Raw genomic sequence first — 17469 nt, 5'->3', positions numbered from 1 at the left:
AGATTATAAATAGGCTAAAAGCGAACAGCAGAAATTGTTATATTGCAAAATGTGCAGTAGCTTACATGACTTTAAAAGGGCACCATTGCCCCCCCTGCCCCTCCATGTGCAGAAAAATTGAGGGCAGGGGGGGCATCCGCCCCCCTGCCCCCCCGCTTCCGGCGCCCCTGACTGTCATTCATACCAGTGGAAAAAACATTTGCATTTTTTTGCACTGATAGTTTACAAGCATGCAGCTGTTCGTTGAATTGTAGAAGAATTTACTGGAAAATATTTCTCCTCCACCCTTGGTCATCTGCTTTTTCAGTTCTTTAATGTCATAGCTCGAACAGTTCCAACAATTGTTACATTTCTTTCCTGTAGCAAACCAGCAAGATTCACCCTAGTAAAGAAGTTAACTGTTGTGACGTTGTACCCGCTTTGTCTGTGTAATGTAGGCTAGTGATCTTTAACACTAGCCTACATCCTCGGGGAGAAGCCTTCCATTTCGTTGCTTTCTTTCAATAACTCCGAGGTACGATACGTACGGTACGGTATTGCATAGGCTACGTATTTGGAATGAACCTTGGCTAACACCCAGAATTTCATGCCAAATTTGTCTTGTTTTTGTTTGGCATGAACACGATAAAAGGACATCTGTTTTTCATTGGAAATAGCTGTTCATCGATTGGCAGGCTCCAATCCGGAGTGTAATTGTTGATGCAATTAGCAACAAGTCCTTCCAGTAGCTCTCGACTATGAATAAACTTATCTGTTGCGAATCGCTAATAGATTTGTGGAAGGAATCTGTAAACTCATTTGAATGACCTAAAATCAAGCCGAGCCATGACAGACATCCAGCCGAGCGTTTTACCATTACCATGAGAAACGCTATAAGTAACTGTAAAAACTATTGAATTATTTTTTTTTTCACACAGGAAATATTTTATACTTTACAAATCTTCTTAAATTTCGACACTTTTCGTTATCGATTTCGACACCTCGGCCGTTGGAGGTGTCGTACATTGTTGATAACATTAAATAATTTTTTAGAAAAAAAATACTGAACTTTAAAGTGTAAGCATAATTGAGAAACTACTGAAAGTTTGAAAACGTTGCGATAATAATTAAGGCCCAAAATAGTGAACTAAACTTCTAAAAGTGTCGATTTCGACACCTCGGCTGTTCTAGTGTTAAAGTGGAAGCAAAATGTATGAATAAAAAAGATCTTAACAAGGATGAAACGAAACACCAAAATCACGTCTACACGCCGTTATAAAACGTTGCTTTCTTGTAAGATTTAATCTTTTTCATGGCCGCCGTTAGAGATCGTCACCCCAATAGAAAAATCGACCACTTTTTTCATTTTCTTGTAAACTTTAGATTTGTATTTAATTGAATGTAGCATAGTCTGCTTGACCTAACCAATTATAATCAATGATGAAATGCCATTAAAAGAAAATATACACACTACAGAGTTGGCCTCAGGCTTGTAAGTTATCGAATTCCCACACGTAAACTATCGGAATCGGCGGTGATAATGTGAACTAACGATTGCTGTTGTGATGGAATTGGTCAAAGAGCATCATTAGTACTGACAGATTTAATTTTTGATGGCGTTTTCTTCGTGTATTGGATTGAATTGATGGAGGAACTTGAAATAGCAAGGACAAGCAAAAAAAAGAGAAAGAATCCGTAAAAAAAACAGTTAAATGTTGATGACTGAAACTGACACGTCTCACAGAAAACTTTATGTTTTTTTGTAGCCTACTTTTCGCAGAGTTTATAGATTGTGTAATATCTATTATTGAAGCCTAGGTCTAATTGCTGTCGACTATTGGATTGTCAAGTAAAGAACTTTGTTACTCTTCACTTAATATTTTCATGTAAGCGTAAGTCTACAGCAGCGGAAGTAATCAAACTATTACAACTTTACTTCACACATGAACTGTTTTAGCCTGATGCTGCAGACTAGCTGTGGCAGTAGCGGCTTGCATAAGTATTCAGAGCATATTGCCTGATAGTTCTCTCGGTTCAGTTACGACTTTATATTTTGTTTATAAACCACAAAACACATTTTTGAAAGTTTGATTTTTTTAAGGGGACACTCCTGATGGAAATCATTCTTTTATCAATTTTTTTTTTTCTAAAATGATGTCTTTGTGTGTCAAAACTTGAAGTGATGAATGTGGGTAATGCAGCTCGTGTTTTAATGGGTGTTTTTCAAATGCTGTTTTCTTCGAAAGTCATTTTTTGATGTTTTTAACAACTCAATTTACAACTACTCATTTATTTCTTGTCAGAATGGCATGAAAGTTTGCATGCATAATTAATCAATATTTACTGGAAAAGTGATGTATGGGGGGTTTCTTGCATAGATTCAAAATTCTTTTATTTCTGTGTAGTTTCAATTAAAATTTAAAAAACAATTGCAAATATCAAGTTCTTATAGTGCATAGATTCAAAATTCATTTATTTCTTAAATATACACTTGTGGAAGAAAATCTCTCATCATTATATGGGGAAGGGATGGCGACAATGCCAGCAAAACGTTAGGAATGATGTAAGTTCTTCCTTGAGACTTATTAATTTTATTATTATTGGTAAAAATAAAAAAAAAAGGAAAATCTTTTGAATTACATTCACATTTCGTTTTCACAGAAACGTTTTTCATTTATTTAAGTGTCATGTTTTGATTGCAATTTTCATACTCTTTCCAAAGATATATAATATGTTGGGTTTTCTACAAGTTAAGCACACTTTTCGACCAATTTATTAAGGACGGTGCAGAAAATGATATTCCATCAGGAGTGTCCCTTTATTAAATTTTCAATTCTCGCAGCTGGCTCTTCAGTTTTTGATTTTAAATGGCATAGTTTTTTGCAGAAAATGTGGACAGAAAAGACTAGTTTCGGCCATCTTCGCACGGACATTCCTGGTTTCCTCTTAACAGTTCACCAACGAGTCGTCTTTTGTGTACACCTGTAATACATATGCTACGTCACCTAGAGGTAGGTGATACTTAGGAACAGACAAAAAACTATTTTATCGACTTGGAGCAATTACTCTATAGCTTCCACGACCTACTCTTACTCGAACACGGCCAAATATGTTCTGGAATTCTAGCCATAAGCTATTTCGTTGCAGGCTTTTTAACTGAAATTGTCATGTTACTCCTGCTCTGTTTCAACTTTTTCTCTTTACGAAGTCTTTCTTCTTCTAGTAGTCTTTTCAGCACATCTTCTTCTGTCAATGCTTCTCCTGCATGTGCCTGGACTCGTTCTCTTCTCTTTTTTTTCTGTTCCATGGCTGCTACAGTTGTCCGTGATGGGGTTGGATTTATTACTCCAACAATTGCATTCCGCAGCAACTGCCTCGATGAGTCTGCGGATGTGTGGGCTTTGCTAGTGTCCCATCAGTCCTATCTTGTGTATCTTCTTCTAGGTTTACAACCCTTTCTATTACAGGTCTTCTGTCTGGAAGATATAACCCAGTACTTCAGAAAGCGTTGATTGCAGTTATTGTGTCTAAACGTGACCAAAGTCTTGACAGCAAAATAGGGAAAACTGCTTTGTCAACAGCTTCCAGTCGTGACTTTGTAAATCAGGCATTAAGAATCTTCTTCCACATAAATTTCACAGCTTTGAATACTCCGACATCCAGAAGCTGAAGTGCATGGGATGAATTGGTGTGCGACACAGGATAATGACATCATTGTCCATAAAACTCTTGACAGTTAGATGTTTAGACAGTTGTATGTTAGATGTTTATGATGTTTTGTTATGCCCATCAAAGGTCAAAAGAACTGGCTTTTCAATATCACTGCCATATTTTACAAAACTGTAAAGAAACCAATTTTCAAAATTAATATCCATCATCCACCCAGATTCTGAGCAGCTGTAACTTTTGGGTCTCCGACAGTCCAGCTCTCATAGAGGTGTTTTGCCTTATACAGTATGTACACCGTCAAAGGAGGAAGATGCTTTCCAGAGGCAGAGATACAAAAGAGCACTGTGTACACAGTCTTGCCTGCAGTAGGAGACCTCATGTAGGCGTTCTCGCTTTGTTTGGAGACAAAGAGTGCCTCATTGCTTCTATCAGTGCTAAGTACAGTCTCATCCAAGTTGAGATGCGATGAGGTTGCTCTTCAAGTTTGTTTGTTCCAGAGTTTTCTCATACATGCCAAAAAGGAATTCACTGCGCCCGAAGTTGAAAGATACTGGAAAGTCTGACTGTAGTGTAAATGACAATTCTTGTGATCCGTATGAAAATACAAACTGAAGTAATCACAATATTAGACTATTCGTTTGATGTTTCCAACCTGCCCCGTTTGTTTTGTATATAGCATGATTGTATAGTATCTTATTTCAATTGTTAACTATAGACCCTGCTGTGACTTAACACCTTCTACTCTGCTTATGACTGCCAGTTTAAAATTGAACATTTTTAAAATGTTTCCTTATTCATATCGTTCAAATTTAGTTGCAAAAAAGAGCAGTGCAAATTATGTGTTCTACCTTTACCTAAAAAGGGCGAAGAAGGCCTTTATGGCTAAAATTATTGAGCATCCCTTTAAAAAAATACAGGCCTGTTATAGAATAGCAAAAATGAAGTTCTTTCCTTGCCATTTCAACGTATAGAAGTTGTGGCCCAGCTTAGTACATTTTTTCATGTTTTTGCAAGTTTTTTAATTTTTCTGAAAAATATCTGATTTCATTACTGAAAGGTGTAATGCTCTGTGGTAATTTTTTTTTTTTAATTTCATCATAGGTGTTATGTGGCTTTTAAAAAACTGAAAAAGTGTCCCGTTTGACCCTGCATGACCCTAGTCCAAATAGAAGAAAATCATTTACACATACTGTTCCATTGATACTATATATCACTTATTCTAAACAAAATCTTCAGATCATACTTGGGTATGACAGTACACTGGATTGATGAAGTGACTCTGCAGAGAACGAAGGGGGTACTGGCCTGCAAGCGCTTAAAAGGATCACACACTAACAATATATTGGCCGTCTTGATGTCTGAAATTCTCTGGAATTATCACATAGAAAACAAAGTTACAAAAACCAAAACGGATAATGGTTCCAACTTCGTAAAAGCATTCAAGTAAATATCATGGTTTTATCAATTTCTTCCTGAATAAGGAAAATATAAAAATATTGGTTACAACTTGCAATGAAAATTAGAGTAATGCCAAATCTAGTTTTTAAAGCATTGCAATCTTCTAATATACTGTATACCATCGCACTTTATCAAATTATCGTATAATCTACAATTCTACACTATTTATCCTTGCGTAACAGTCAGGACTCTGGTAAAAAAGCCTTGATATTTGATGTTTGTGGGTCTGCTACTATTCGGTGAGTCCGATTCGGAGAGTTCCCTATTCGGAGGCAGCCTTTTTCGGAGAGTTCCCTATTCGGAGATTTTTTGAAATTTTTTTTGAAAATTATCGGGAACCGTAGCCTAATTATCATTTTCGCCGTTACATCGTTTTAACGTCGCTAAACGTTCAAATCGTGCAGAAAAAAAATAGAAATAAAATGTTTGAACAATTAAATGAAAATTCGTCATGTCAGTTCAGTTGAATTGTTTTTATTTGTGACCATCATATCAAAAACAATACACGTCAACATAGCAAAGATATTTAAGATATGAAGTGAGCATTCTGTTGCTCCGGTTTTCTTTGGTAAAGTTATGAATATGGAACGTACCATATCACTAGGGTCTTTCCGGTGTCATAAATATGATTTAAGATCTCAGTGGTTAGGTCGAAACCCCACTCATCTAAAGCTTCGAGAATTCCAACTATAAAAGAAACGATATTATGGAATAAAACACAAAATTCTCTACTGTAAATAAACAGAAGGCGTCGTTGGATTTAGAATTTTGTAATAGTTGAGGATTCTAATATATTCTAAGTTTGCATGCAGAAGGCGACGCAGGATACATGTCAATTTTATCTGAGCAAACATTGATAGTTCAAAAATAAATTTAATTCGCTTTTTAGTCTAAGATCTCAATGGTTAGGTCTGAACCCCACTCATCTAAAGCTTCGACTATTTTTTTCTGCACGATTTGAACGTTTAGCGACGTTAAAACGATGTAAAAGCGGCAATGATAATTAGGCTACGGTACCGACAAATTTTTATTTAATTGTTCAAACATTTTATTTCTATTTTTTTCTGCACGATTTGAACGTTTAGCGACGTTAAAACGATCTAACAGCGGCAATGATAATTAGGCTACGGTACCGACAAATTTTTATTTAATTGTTCAAACAGTTTATTTCTATTTTTTTCTGCACGATTTGAACGTTTAGCGACGTTAAAACGATGTAACAGCGGCAATGATAATTAGGCTACGGTACCGACGAATTTTCATTTAATTGTTCAAACAGTTTATTTCTATTTTTTTCTGCACGATTTGAACGTTTAGCGACGTTAAAACGATGTAAAAGCGGCAATGATAACAAGGCTACGGTACCCGATAATTTTCAAAAAAAATTTCAAAAAATCTCCGAATAGGGAACTCTCCGAATAGGGAACTCTCCGAATCGGACTCTCCGAATCGGACTCTCCGAATCGGACTCTCCGAATCGGACTCTCCGAATCTGACTCTCCGAATCTGACTCACCGAAACGGGCCATTCCGGATGTTTGTAGTGTTTTCGGAGTGCTGGAAAGCAACAACGATGATGATGAAGTTGAAGTGCCAGATAAAGTTACTGAAGATCATGTTGTTGAAGAAATAACATCCATATTGAAAAGTATGAACATTAATATTGTTCCACATTTCAAGTAGCCTAGGCCTATAGTATAGTTAATCATTTCAAGGTAGTGTACGGTACTGTATTATAGCTTCCGGTTTTACAGTGGGTCGTGGTGAGGAAGTTGATGAGGATTTTGGAATTACATTACCAAAACATGGACGGTGTGCTGCCCACTAGGGTGTACCAAAAATCCTTTCTTTCACTGATCTTGCTGTTGGCTGGCAAAAAGTTGTGTTTGGGGTCAAAATTAATGCTAATATAAAATTTTTAAATTTCATTGTTGTTTGAAACCTTTTTTCTTTGCGTTTCCATGGAAACAACCCAAATTTTTAAAAAATAGCTTAAATTGAAAACCACTATAGTTTGAAAGCTGTAATAAACACCAAAAGTTCCAGAACACCAATATTCCTATGAATGTTTAATACATTTTATGGGTCTAGGTAATATAGTTTTTGAAAAATTTATAAAAACCTAATTTTAATGAGATTTAAAAGGAAATAGTCTTAAGAAATGTATCTTAACTATGATATTTAAAGCCAATTAGCACCTAACTACTCACCATGTATTTTAGATACTGCATTGCATAGGTTCACTGTTGTAAATGCTCATATTTATCAATATGAGCATTTACTAGTGAACCTATACAAAGCAACTTATCTAAAATACACGGATTAGACAAAAAGTATGGTTGATTGAGAAATGTACTCTTGTATCAGATGAAGATGAAAGGAATACTTTTAAAGGAGCAAGCCCACTCACAGTTGAAGCCTACTTGAATTTTAGAGCACAGCAAGACTTTTTACAAACAAGCACAAACGGAAACTCAGAAACGTATGACGTAGCAAGAAGGGTGATTTTAAAGTGATTGAATGGTGGAAAAAAACTGGAATTTTGACTAACTTGCTCCATAATTGAAATGATCACAAAAATTCACAAACAATGGCAAAAGCTTAATTGAAATGATCACAAAAATTCACAAACAATGGCAAAAGCTTTATGCCTCCAGAAAATTGAACTCCAATTTCAAGCAAAAAGAACGGCAAAATTTCATTGACAAACTAAAAGAAATATTTTGGGCACCATGCCCAAAGTATGAAGAATCACTTGAACAATCAACAGATTCGCGATTACAAGAAGATTACAAATATTTAGAGAAACTGAAAAATACAGAAGCAAGTCTTTTAGGCTCAGACAGTTACGTGTGTATGGCCGAAAATGTTTGTAGTTTGTAGTTTATAGTTTGTGTTCAATTTTAATGGATCATGTTAAATGCCGTGTGGTTTCTTGGTTGTATATGTCTGTGTTTCTGTGATGTCAATCAACCGCAAAACACAAGAAACTTGTGCTGCAGTTGGTAAAACGATTGAAGCTAACCACCAAAACATAATTTCTGATGAAAGCTATTTTGTGCTGCAGTGGGATGGCAAAATGCTGAATGGCCTGCAACACATTGACAAAAAAAGAGAGCACATTGCAATTACACTTAAACCTCTTGAAAACTTAAAAACAGAACTGCTCCTATCAATAACAGAACTTGCTAACAATGGTACCGGTACTGCAGAAAATGAAAGTGAAGCCATTATGGAGCAACTTGATGAATACCATATTGATAACAACAAAGGTTATTGCATCGACACAACAGCAATTAACACTGGTATAGTTAATGGAATAATAACAAGGTTGCAACAATATCTTAGTCTTTTGCTGGTTGCATGCAGACACCACATATTTCAACTTGCAAGTGGAAATGCATGCAGATTGCAGAGTAGTATTTGGCCCCACAACATCAAGTGAAAAGACCGTTTTCAATCTGTTGAAACGCAATTGAGAAAAAATCAAACTGGATGATTATGACCTGTTCAATTGTGATAGTTTGCCACGATATTTGAAAAGTAAACATGAAGTCTTACAGTTTTGCTACAGTTGGATAAATGGCACAGAACAACTGTCTATAAACCTTCGTAAAGATTACATAGATTTAATTATGCTCTCAATAAATTATCTCGGAGGAACTTTGAATGCCAGACAAGTGTTCCATTTTCAAGCTCCAGGAGCATCACATCATTCTCGTTGGATGAGTAGAATAATATATTCTTTGAAAATATCTTTATTCAAATCACAATTGCTAAAGTTAAATCTGGTATCTGAAGCAACATTGAATGAAATCTCATCTCTGGCAGTTTTTCTAGTATTATATCATATAGAGCCCTAGTTTACTGCATCCAATTCTCTTGATTCTCCAATCAATGATTGAAAACTACATTGCCAGTTGAGGAATGACATGAAAGAGATGCCAAAATATTCTGCAACTATACCTCCACTTTTTATTGAAATAACCTCAGCATATTTGGCAAAGTTTGATAAACATTTGTGGCACCTTTCTGAGCGCCTAGTTATTTTTGTACGGTACTAATCAGCGATCATGCTTCCTTGGTTCATATGATTATGGAACTCGTCAGAGATCGAAGCTTCACCCTCACCACCGGTAGCTCACGGCGAATTAGACGGAGACGCCTGAAAAACGGCGTCCCACAGGGATCGGTCCTGGCTCCACTTATTTTTAACATCTACATCCACGACCTGCCAACTATGGTCTCCGCAAAATACTCTTATGCGGACGTCTTGGCAATTCTTCACTCCACAAAGTCGTGGAAAAATCTTGACAATAAGAAGTGATCCACTATTACTGTACCTGTTTTGCAGGAGTAGCAAGGTAGCGATGAGATTCAGAGTGAAGTTGGGATATTGCTCAAAGTGGCTACAATCACTCGCATTATCGCTAAGTGCAATGTTAATGGCGTATCTCAGTAGCTTGCCTGTAAGTGAAAATTTGTTTGGTCTACGGTTCAAGAACATGACGCTCACTCCAAGGTCATGTGTTTGGTGCCCTGGCCCCGTGGAAAGGTAGTTGTGGTAGTTACCTCTGGTTGGCAACAGGAGTTTCAAATTTAGTTATAACCATAAAAAAGTTAATAAACAAGTCAAGCAGACTGTAATTATCTTAATATCAACGAAAGTGGGTTTGGACAATTGCTCGACAGTTTCTCTGAAACAGTGATTCTCAACCTTGTAGTGGTTGCGTACCACCTAGCAAGTTTGACTATCGCTGCGTATCACCCAGGGGAGCTTAATTCAGGACAGGGTTGAGCTTAATCTAGACAGTTTGCATACTTGTAGAAGCTTTGAACCACTGACACAGGCCGGTTACTCAGTTTGACAAAGTTAAGTTCCCGATTGTTGTTGAAGTGTTGTTTATAAAATTTTCTATCTACTACGTGGCGTTGAATGAGGTGTAATGGAGTGCGTTGGTCAAGCGCACACCCCGAGAAGAGTCGAACTAACGGCGCTTGATCTTGCAGTTTCTTCCTTTGTAAATTTAGGCGCTTAACTAACTGAGCTTTCATGATTTAGATTCAACAATATATCCGAAACGTCACACTGTCAACCCAGATGCCGGGCCTGCGACATTGATTCGAAGCCTTTACAAGCATGCGAAACTGCCAGAATTAAGCTCTCAAAAACATGGTTGGAAAAAATCATGATTATTTTAAAAAAATCAAAAAAATCGGATGTTTTTGATATAAATCGGATTTTTTTGATTTAAATCAGATTTTTTTAAATTTCTTTTAGATAAAAAAGCGTCGAGTCTACTTGGGGGAAGCGATCATTTTAGTAAGATAGCAAAATTATTTTTAACCCCTTGATTGGTTGAAAGGCTTTGCTTTGCAAGTGTTTAATCATTTTTATTATCATATTGTACGCTAGCCTGTCTATTGCACATATTTTTAAGTAGGTGTGATATGTTGCTTTATACTAAATCATAATGTGCAATGTGCATATCGAGATTGAGGTACGTCTCAGACTGTCATCTCACTACACTAAGATCTTTCCTTACGTTTGAGCGCACATCACTTTGCTTTTTTGCTCAACTGATGTATAGCCTACAACCAGACTTTTTGCAAAGAAAGCTTACCTGTATAATATATGTTACCGACGTACCATATCTAAACATTAAAAGTTCAAATGACACAAAAATTGCAGTTTATTTGCATTGAGAAATTTGTACATAATTATACAAGTTCGCCAGCTTTTGCAGTGTGCAATCGATTTCAAACTTCTGATTGAACCAGACCAAAAGTGGAAAAAACTCGCTCAACGTCAGCACTAGAAGCTTTTGCTGCCGAAACTTTCAGAGCTATCTTTAACATATTACTGCTGATTCTGTCAGACTCAGACTTCCACCATGCCAAAGGGTGTTACTGATTTGAGCACATCTTCTTGAAACATGCGTCTATGGTTTGAAAGGCCCAGCTTTAGCACAATAATTGAGAACTTCTGACAAATTGATTGGGCTAATGTCACCAGCAAATTCCATTGCCTCATCAATTTCTTCCAAATATAGTCTGCTACCTCCATATTGGGGGTCCAATATATTGGACAAAAAGTGAGCCGGAGCACAAGCTTGCTTCATGCGATTTTTTAACTTGGCAGATACATTGGAGTGGCCAACATTTCGTAGATCTCGTTCTAAATTTTTCCAGACATCTACGGCTTCACTTATGCAGCACTTTTTTTTACCTAAAAAGCTAGTAGCCTATACCGGTACTATGTTTAGTGAACAACACTGTTTGTGAACTACCAAGTGAACTAAGTTACCTTTCAAAACATGCATAGCCTATAGCTTTAAGTATTTAAATATAACTTTTGTATTACAGAGAAGCAGTGAAACGTTTGTTGATGTATTTATTTTTATTTTAGCAAATAAAAAATCATTTGATTTTTTTAATTGATTTTTTTGATTTTGATTTTTTGATTTAAATCAATTAACCCTGCTCAAAAAACGTTTTTCAGGTCGAGGACCCCGCAGTATACACCTAACCCGCCCGCCCCTAGCTACGCCACTGCTACCCGTGACTCATGGAAACAGATAACCTATTTTGATAGGCAAACTGCTTCTAGCAGAGATGGCGATGGAACATAATCACACGCCGCCGCTATAACTCAGTGGTAGAGCACTGATCTCGTAAACCAGGGGTCGTGAGTTCCATTCTCATTGGTGGCGATTGAATACGAACGTTGCTTTCATTTCCAAACTAAACCTTTTGGAAACAAAATCAAAACGTCATCTTGCACAAAAAATATTAAATGTAATCATGCTTGTTCCACGGCAGATAGAAACAGTTCCCATATCAACACAGGTGTAACCGGCCTGCATGTTTGAACCTTGAATTCATCATCCTCTGCTTCCCTTGTAAATCAACAAGTTTGCACTCATTTAAATAGAGAAGGATCGTTATCTGGTGTTTGATAATTTCCTTCTATTGAAAGTAGAAGAGGCTGTTGGAGTTACAGAATTATATTACTTTGGTTTCTGACGCTGGTCACTACGTTGATGTTCTGTGTTCCACTGAGCGTTCTTGTACCGATATTGGCTATTGTACAAAGGTGGTATATATATAAGCAGTTATGCCAAATTACGAGACATCTTTTTTACATAATATGTCAACCGTCAATCTGTATTTTGAGAACATCATATCTCCAACAATTATTTCTGACAACCAGCAACAATAAATTGGTTGGGATACTTGTTATCACGTGACAGATATTAGAAAGGACACGAGTCCACGACCCACCCAACATAAATTGACCATTTCACATGACCACAACATATGGCCACTTCGAAATGATGTAAAGTGATTAAGTTTCATTCTTAGACGTTTAGTGGTTTATAATTTGTTCGCAAACAATAATAATGTCTACAATTGAACAAAACATCGGTGAGATGTGAAGCATCTTTTTGATTGAAATCAATCTTAGACACCAAGAGGCCAATAAAGGGTTACGTGCATTTTAATGCTGTTGAAACGTAGTGTTCCATCACAGTGCAAAAGATGAGAACTTAGTTTGCTATCTAATATCCATTTATTATGCATGTAATATTTGAATTACGCCTCTATCTTCAAAATATTATATCTCTTTACCGAAATAATACCGATTCTGTGGGGTGACGTATTTAAGATTAAATTTTTTTTTTTAATATTTAATCTTAGAATTTAACTTCGCTCGATATTATCTTCCTTATTATGCCATATTTACCATATTAACCAAATGACCTTACAGAATTCAGTAGTAGCCTATCTATTTTTCAATACGCCTAAAAGCTGCATTAACAGATACTCAAATCGAGCGTGTTCAACACATCACAGTTACCTCACAAGAAATAACAATAATAACATTCAGCTGCGTCTGAATTTTCTGTCTTTCTACGGTAAATTAGAACGAACTTCATTAGCGAATGTAATTTATATTCTGTAGCCTACAGTTAAGTTAATATTTCGAATGTAATGCCAAATCTAAACCTCGTCGTCGTCGTGTGAGCCTCTGGGGCAGAGGGTCTATCATTTTTCCACCCCAGATTCACGATGTTCCCAGACTACATTCGAAAGCTACCAGAGAGCAGCCAGTCTTTAGCTTCATCGTCCAAGACTCGCAGACCTTCCACTCCATTAAGTGGTTTTAAGATGGTGCAGTTGTTGATGACGTGGTAATCACCGACTCAAGAAACTACACATTATACAACAGTTGAACAGTGGCTGAGTAACAACCATTGGGAAGGTCACGATGTGGGATGAACATCGCCTCGGTTTATTCTGGTTGCCGACTTAACAAAACAATCAAGTGAAAGTTGAATGAGGCTGTTCACCATTTAGAATTAACCTAGAAGCAGAGGTGGGGTTCGGTTCAAACGATTCGCGGTTCGTTCAATTCGCGATTCATGTCCACCATAAATAGACATTTGATTCTTTGCTATAAAGAGATATAATGAGGATACTTTGCTACCGGTTTGCTCAAACCGCTGCCTAAAGATAAAAAAGTTTGCAGAACTGGTTCCTGGCCAAATTTTTTCACTGAATTTGATATATCCTAATCACTGTATGTAGGGTTGCCAGATATGGCTAATTTCAGTCAAAGCTAACTGGATTGAATCCCGCTACTGCCTGGAAGCAATGCGCTGCACCATCGGTCATGGATCTGATATGAAGCGGCCTAATCAAAAAGCTTTTATATCATTTCTTGTCACGCCAATAGAAAAAAATTAACCATGGACCACTTTTTTTCATTTTCTTGTAATCTTTAGCAGTGGCGGCTCGTGCCATGGGGATGCAGCCCCATCTGAAAGAAAGAGAAAATATGATTTCCTCTGTGCTTGTCCTACCCGGTTACTTTTTTAACTTAAGAATTGCGAATCGAAAATTAAAATATTAAAAGTTTCGTTTGGCAACGCCGATTTTGGGCAAACTTTATTGTAGCCCGAGATTCTGGATTTCAAGCGTTCTGATTGGCTAAAAATTATCCTTGAAGCTCCACCTCTTTTGGTATTTTACAGCAATTTTTGAATCTGCTGGCGCTGCATAGAAAACAGCCCCACCTAACCGAATAACTTTGCAGACTTTTTAAAGTTAGTTTTTATTTTGCAGAGTAGCGATGAGCCATGAATGTAGAAGTGTTAGCTGTAGAGTTGGGGTATTTAACAGGTTATAGGAAGTGCTAGGGCATCTCAAAATCACTTGAACCTTGTATGCAAGTCAGACTAAGCTCAATACTAGTAAAGTTAAATACAGCTTAGGAATACATCAAGTTTTCAATAAAGTTTGAATGCATTTTTTCAAAATTTGGGGTAAAAACATACTCAGAACGCACCAAATTTAATGCGATTTTTCAAATTTTTCTGGGGAGAGACCTCCCCCGCGAAGTCATTTGCAGCGTCACTGCTCACAAACAGCACCAGCCGCCACTGATATTTAGATTTGTATTTAATTAAATGTAGCTTAGAATGTTTGGCTTAACTAATTAAAATCAATGATGAAATGCCACTAAAAGAAAGTAGGCTACAAACAGTTAGCCTAAAGCTTGTTAGTTATCGAATTCCCACACGTAAGCCATCGGAATTGGCGGTGATAATGTAAACTAACGATTGCTGTAGCTACTGTGAAGGAATGGGTCAAAAGGCATCATCTGTAGGCTACGCGGAAATTAGGTGGAATGCGGGTGTAAAACACGTAGAATTCACCACCAAATATCCTATGTGTAATACACGTGAAATAGCATCGACATTTCTACGTGAAAATTAACGTATCATACACGACCCAAGCTCCGTAGCATCTACTTGAAATTTCTAGCTGGGTTCAATTTTTCTCTTTCCAGACTTTGTCTGCTCAACGTTTTTTGTTTTATTGTACAGTGTACACGGTTGAACATGACTGCAACTGAAAACGTGGCATGCAAAAATGCGCGTATCTAATGGTTGGCATGTACTAACCTATATTGGGCAAGCATACATGTGCCCTCGAAACATAATCTATCCTACTGCATGAAACTGCTGTTTGATTTTAAGTCGTGTATCTATTACATATGTGTTTAATTTGCAGGTTCTAAACCACTGTTCAGACTATTGTATGAACATTTACGAGATTGTGAATGGTATAGCCTATGCCTATCGAAGCTGTTGTATAGGCTATAATAGTTTTGTCCTCATTACAAATCGTACCTTTACATTTTATACAGGTCGACTTACAAAACAAGTCAATAGATACTTCTATAGTCGGACGTGTAATTGAATTAATTTTGCCTTTCTCAGAAATCATCATGAACAACCCAGATCAGAAACGTGAGTGCTCTGCCGTTCTCACCGCCGGAAAAGAAATGCTTTCAGAGCCAATGCTGCAGCGTCTCTCTAGCGCCATACAACGAATACAAAAGCTGCCTTGCTGTGATGATGTCAAACGGCGTTGTTCGACAAATCCTTGCGACGAAAAAGCAAGACAAAGCTACATTATGATCAAGCCACTCGGCATAGTCTGTTCTTTAACAAAAAAGTGTCAGACAAACAATGAATGCCTCCTAGGGCTTGCAACGGCGCCCATAAAGCAATGAAACTTTTCATACAGCGGACTCATATACACGGCACAAACTCAGACATTCCTTTGCCGAAGGCGGTGGAACAACGCAAAATCACTTCGCGACACAAACACAACAATACATTATAATCACACTCAACATAACGATTTATCCAACATGTGTTACGATTTTGTGTCTTACAGCTTTTTATCTCCTCAAATTTGAACCCAACTTGGTAACCTTGGTTCCAACTTATCCCAAATTTGAAGGGAGTCCTAAATATAAATGCTACCACAATATAAGTTAGCCTTCGTAAGTTTGACTTGTTCATTGGCATCCGATTGTGGTAAGGTCCGATAGCGATATATACAGGTGTTTCGCCCATGAGGCTGGGCTCATCAGTATCGCACCACTAATTCATGCCACGTAGTATCGAAAGCCACCTTAACCAATCAGTTGAACTCTTCACCTTTTTAGGGTTTCTGACAGTCAGGTAGAACACTCCCTTCTCCAAAAGTTTGGCTTGTTGATTGAATGTTCTACTAGTTGTGCGCATCTATGACGTTGTGTAGAATGAACTAGGCCTACCAACTAAAGAATGCGAATAACACACGTGCGCAACAATGGAAAAACGACGCAGAACAACGTAATCTAAATGAAGGATCCTACAACGTCACAAATTTGTTAACCTGATGCATAGTTTGGGCAAAAAAGTAAGTTCTTATGTCATAACAGTTGTGTTACAGGAGTGGTCTCTCCTCTTCTTACCAATGTGGCGCTGAGCAGGGACGTAGCCATGCGGGAGGCTTGCAATCGACCCCTAAAATTTTATCTTGTCACCGCAAAAATATGTTGTGATACTATTACGTCTATAATTCATGTTGAATTATAGACCAATTATATATCAGACCAACGATTGCGCCATCTTCAAGCCACAAAACTGAGAGGAAGGTCTGCGTGTCGTGGATGATGAAGCCAAAAATTGGTTGCTTCTTAGTAGACTTCCAGTGCAGTGGTTGATTTGAATGTTTATCCACGGTCTGAACAGTTCTGTGCTGGAATACTGTGAACCTGGGGTGGTAAAAGGACATACATTCGGTGGCAAAAGCAAGAAGAACACTGCAATCAGCAATTCCGACACTTTTTTTAATTTTTTAAAGAGAAAAGTCGCAGCCTTCGTTTTCATAATTTTGCAATTTACATTTGGGTTGTCTTGCAAATGTTTATCGTCGGACCGAGAAACGTTTTTTTGAGAGATTAATTCTGGCAGTTTCGCGTGCTTGTAGAGCAGTGATTCTTAACTTTTTTTCCCTTATTATCCATTTCTGTCCAGATCAAAGTCTCATTACCCAAAATCTAATTTAATCCAATTAGCTATTTTGCCATATTAAAAATGTAAAACAGCGTTATTCAACAAAAACAACATTTAATGTAAAGAACGACATCAATAGTTTCAGTCAGACATTTGCTCTTGTTTTTTGTATAGGCCTACAATTGGTGCAATACTGGTGCTGGCCACTTAAAACAACTTTACCACTTACAGCAGTGACATTGTTTTTTACATGTACTGTATAATTCTAAATATTTTGGTTCAGCTGACTACCCACCTGCTATCCTGAAAGTACCCACATGTGGGTAATTTCAGAATAATTCCGCCCCGTTAGCTCAGTGGTTACGCGTCCGGCTAAAAATTACGCGGCGCTGGTTCGACTCTCGGGGTGTGCGCTAGAGCAACGCATTTCAGGACTGCTCTCCATTCAGTGGCACCTAGTGAATGGAATAATTCCCCAGCAAGACTTCAACAATCGGAAATCT

The 17469-nt window shown here is 37.3% G+C and overlaps 1 protein-coding gene across 2 annotated transcripts; it reads left to right on the top strand.

The window, feature by feature from the left end:
• The first annotated feature begins 1545 nt into the window (after positions 1–1545).
• On the top strand, positions 1546–12125 carry LOC145769760 (uncharacterized). Of its 2 annotated transcripts, none has more exons than XM_082581394.1 (5): positions 1546–1674; positions 2866–2990; positions 4885–5091; positions 6650–6753; positions 11608–12125. In XM_082581394.1, exons 3-5 carry the CDS (start codon positions 4898–4900, stop codon positions 11685–11687), a joined length of 378 nt encoding a protein of 125 aa, XP_082437520.1. In that variant the 5' UTR covers positions 1546–1674; positions 2866–2990; positions 4885–4897; the 3' UTR covers positions 11688–12125. The 2 variants fall into 2 exon arrangements, with proteins under 2 accessions (XP_082437520.1, XP_082437519.1); XM_082581393.1 differs by lacking the exon at positions 1546–1674 and adding an exon at positions 1744–1865.
• The last annotated feature ends 5344 nt before the right edge of the window (positions 12126–17469 follow it).

This window comes from Aplidium turbinatum, chromosome 1 (genome assembly GCF_918807975.1).
Source record: "Aplidium turbinatum chromosome 1, kaAplTurb1.1, whole genome shotgun sequence".
In the NCBI taxonomy this organism is placed as follows: domain Eukaryota; kingdom Metazoa; phylum Chordata; class Ascidiacea; order Aplousobranchia; family Polyclinidae; genus Aplidium; species Aplidium turbinatum.
The sequence above is the reverse complement of the archived record's forward strand: the minus strand, read 5'-3'. Positions and strand labels throughout refer to the sequence as shown.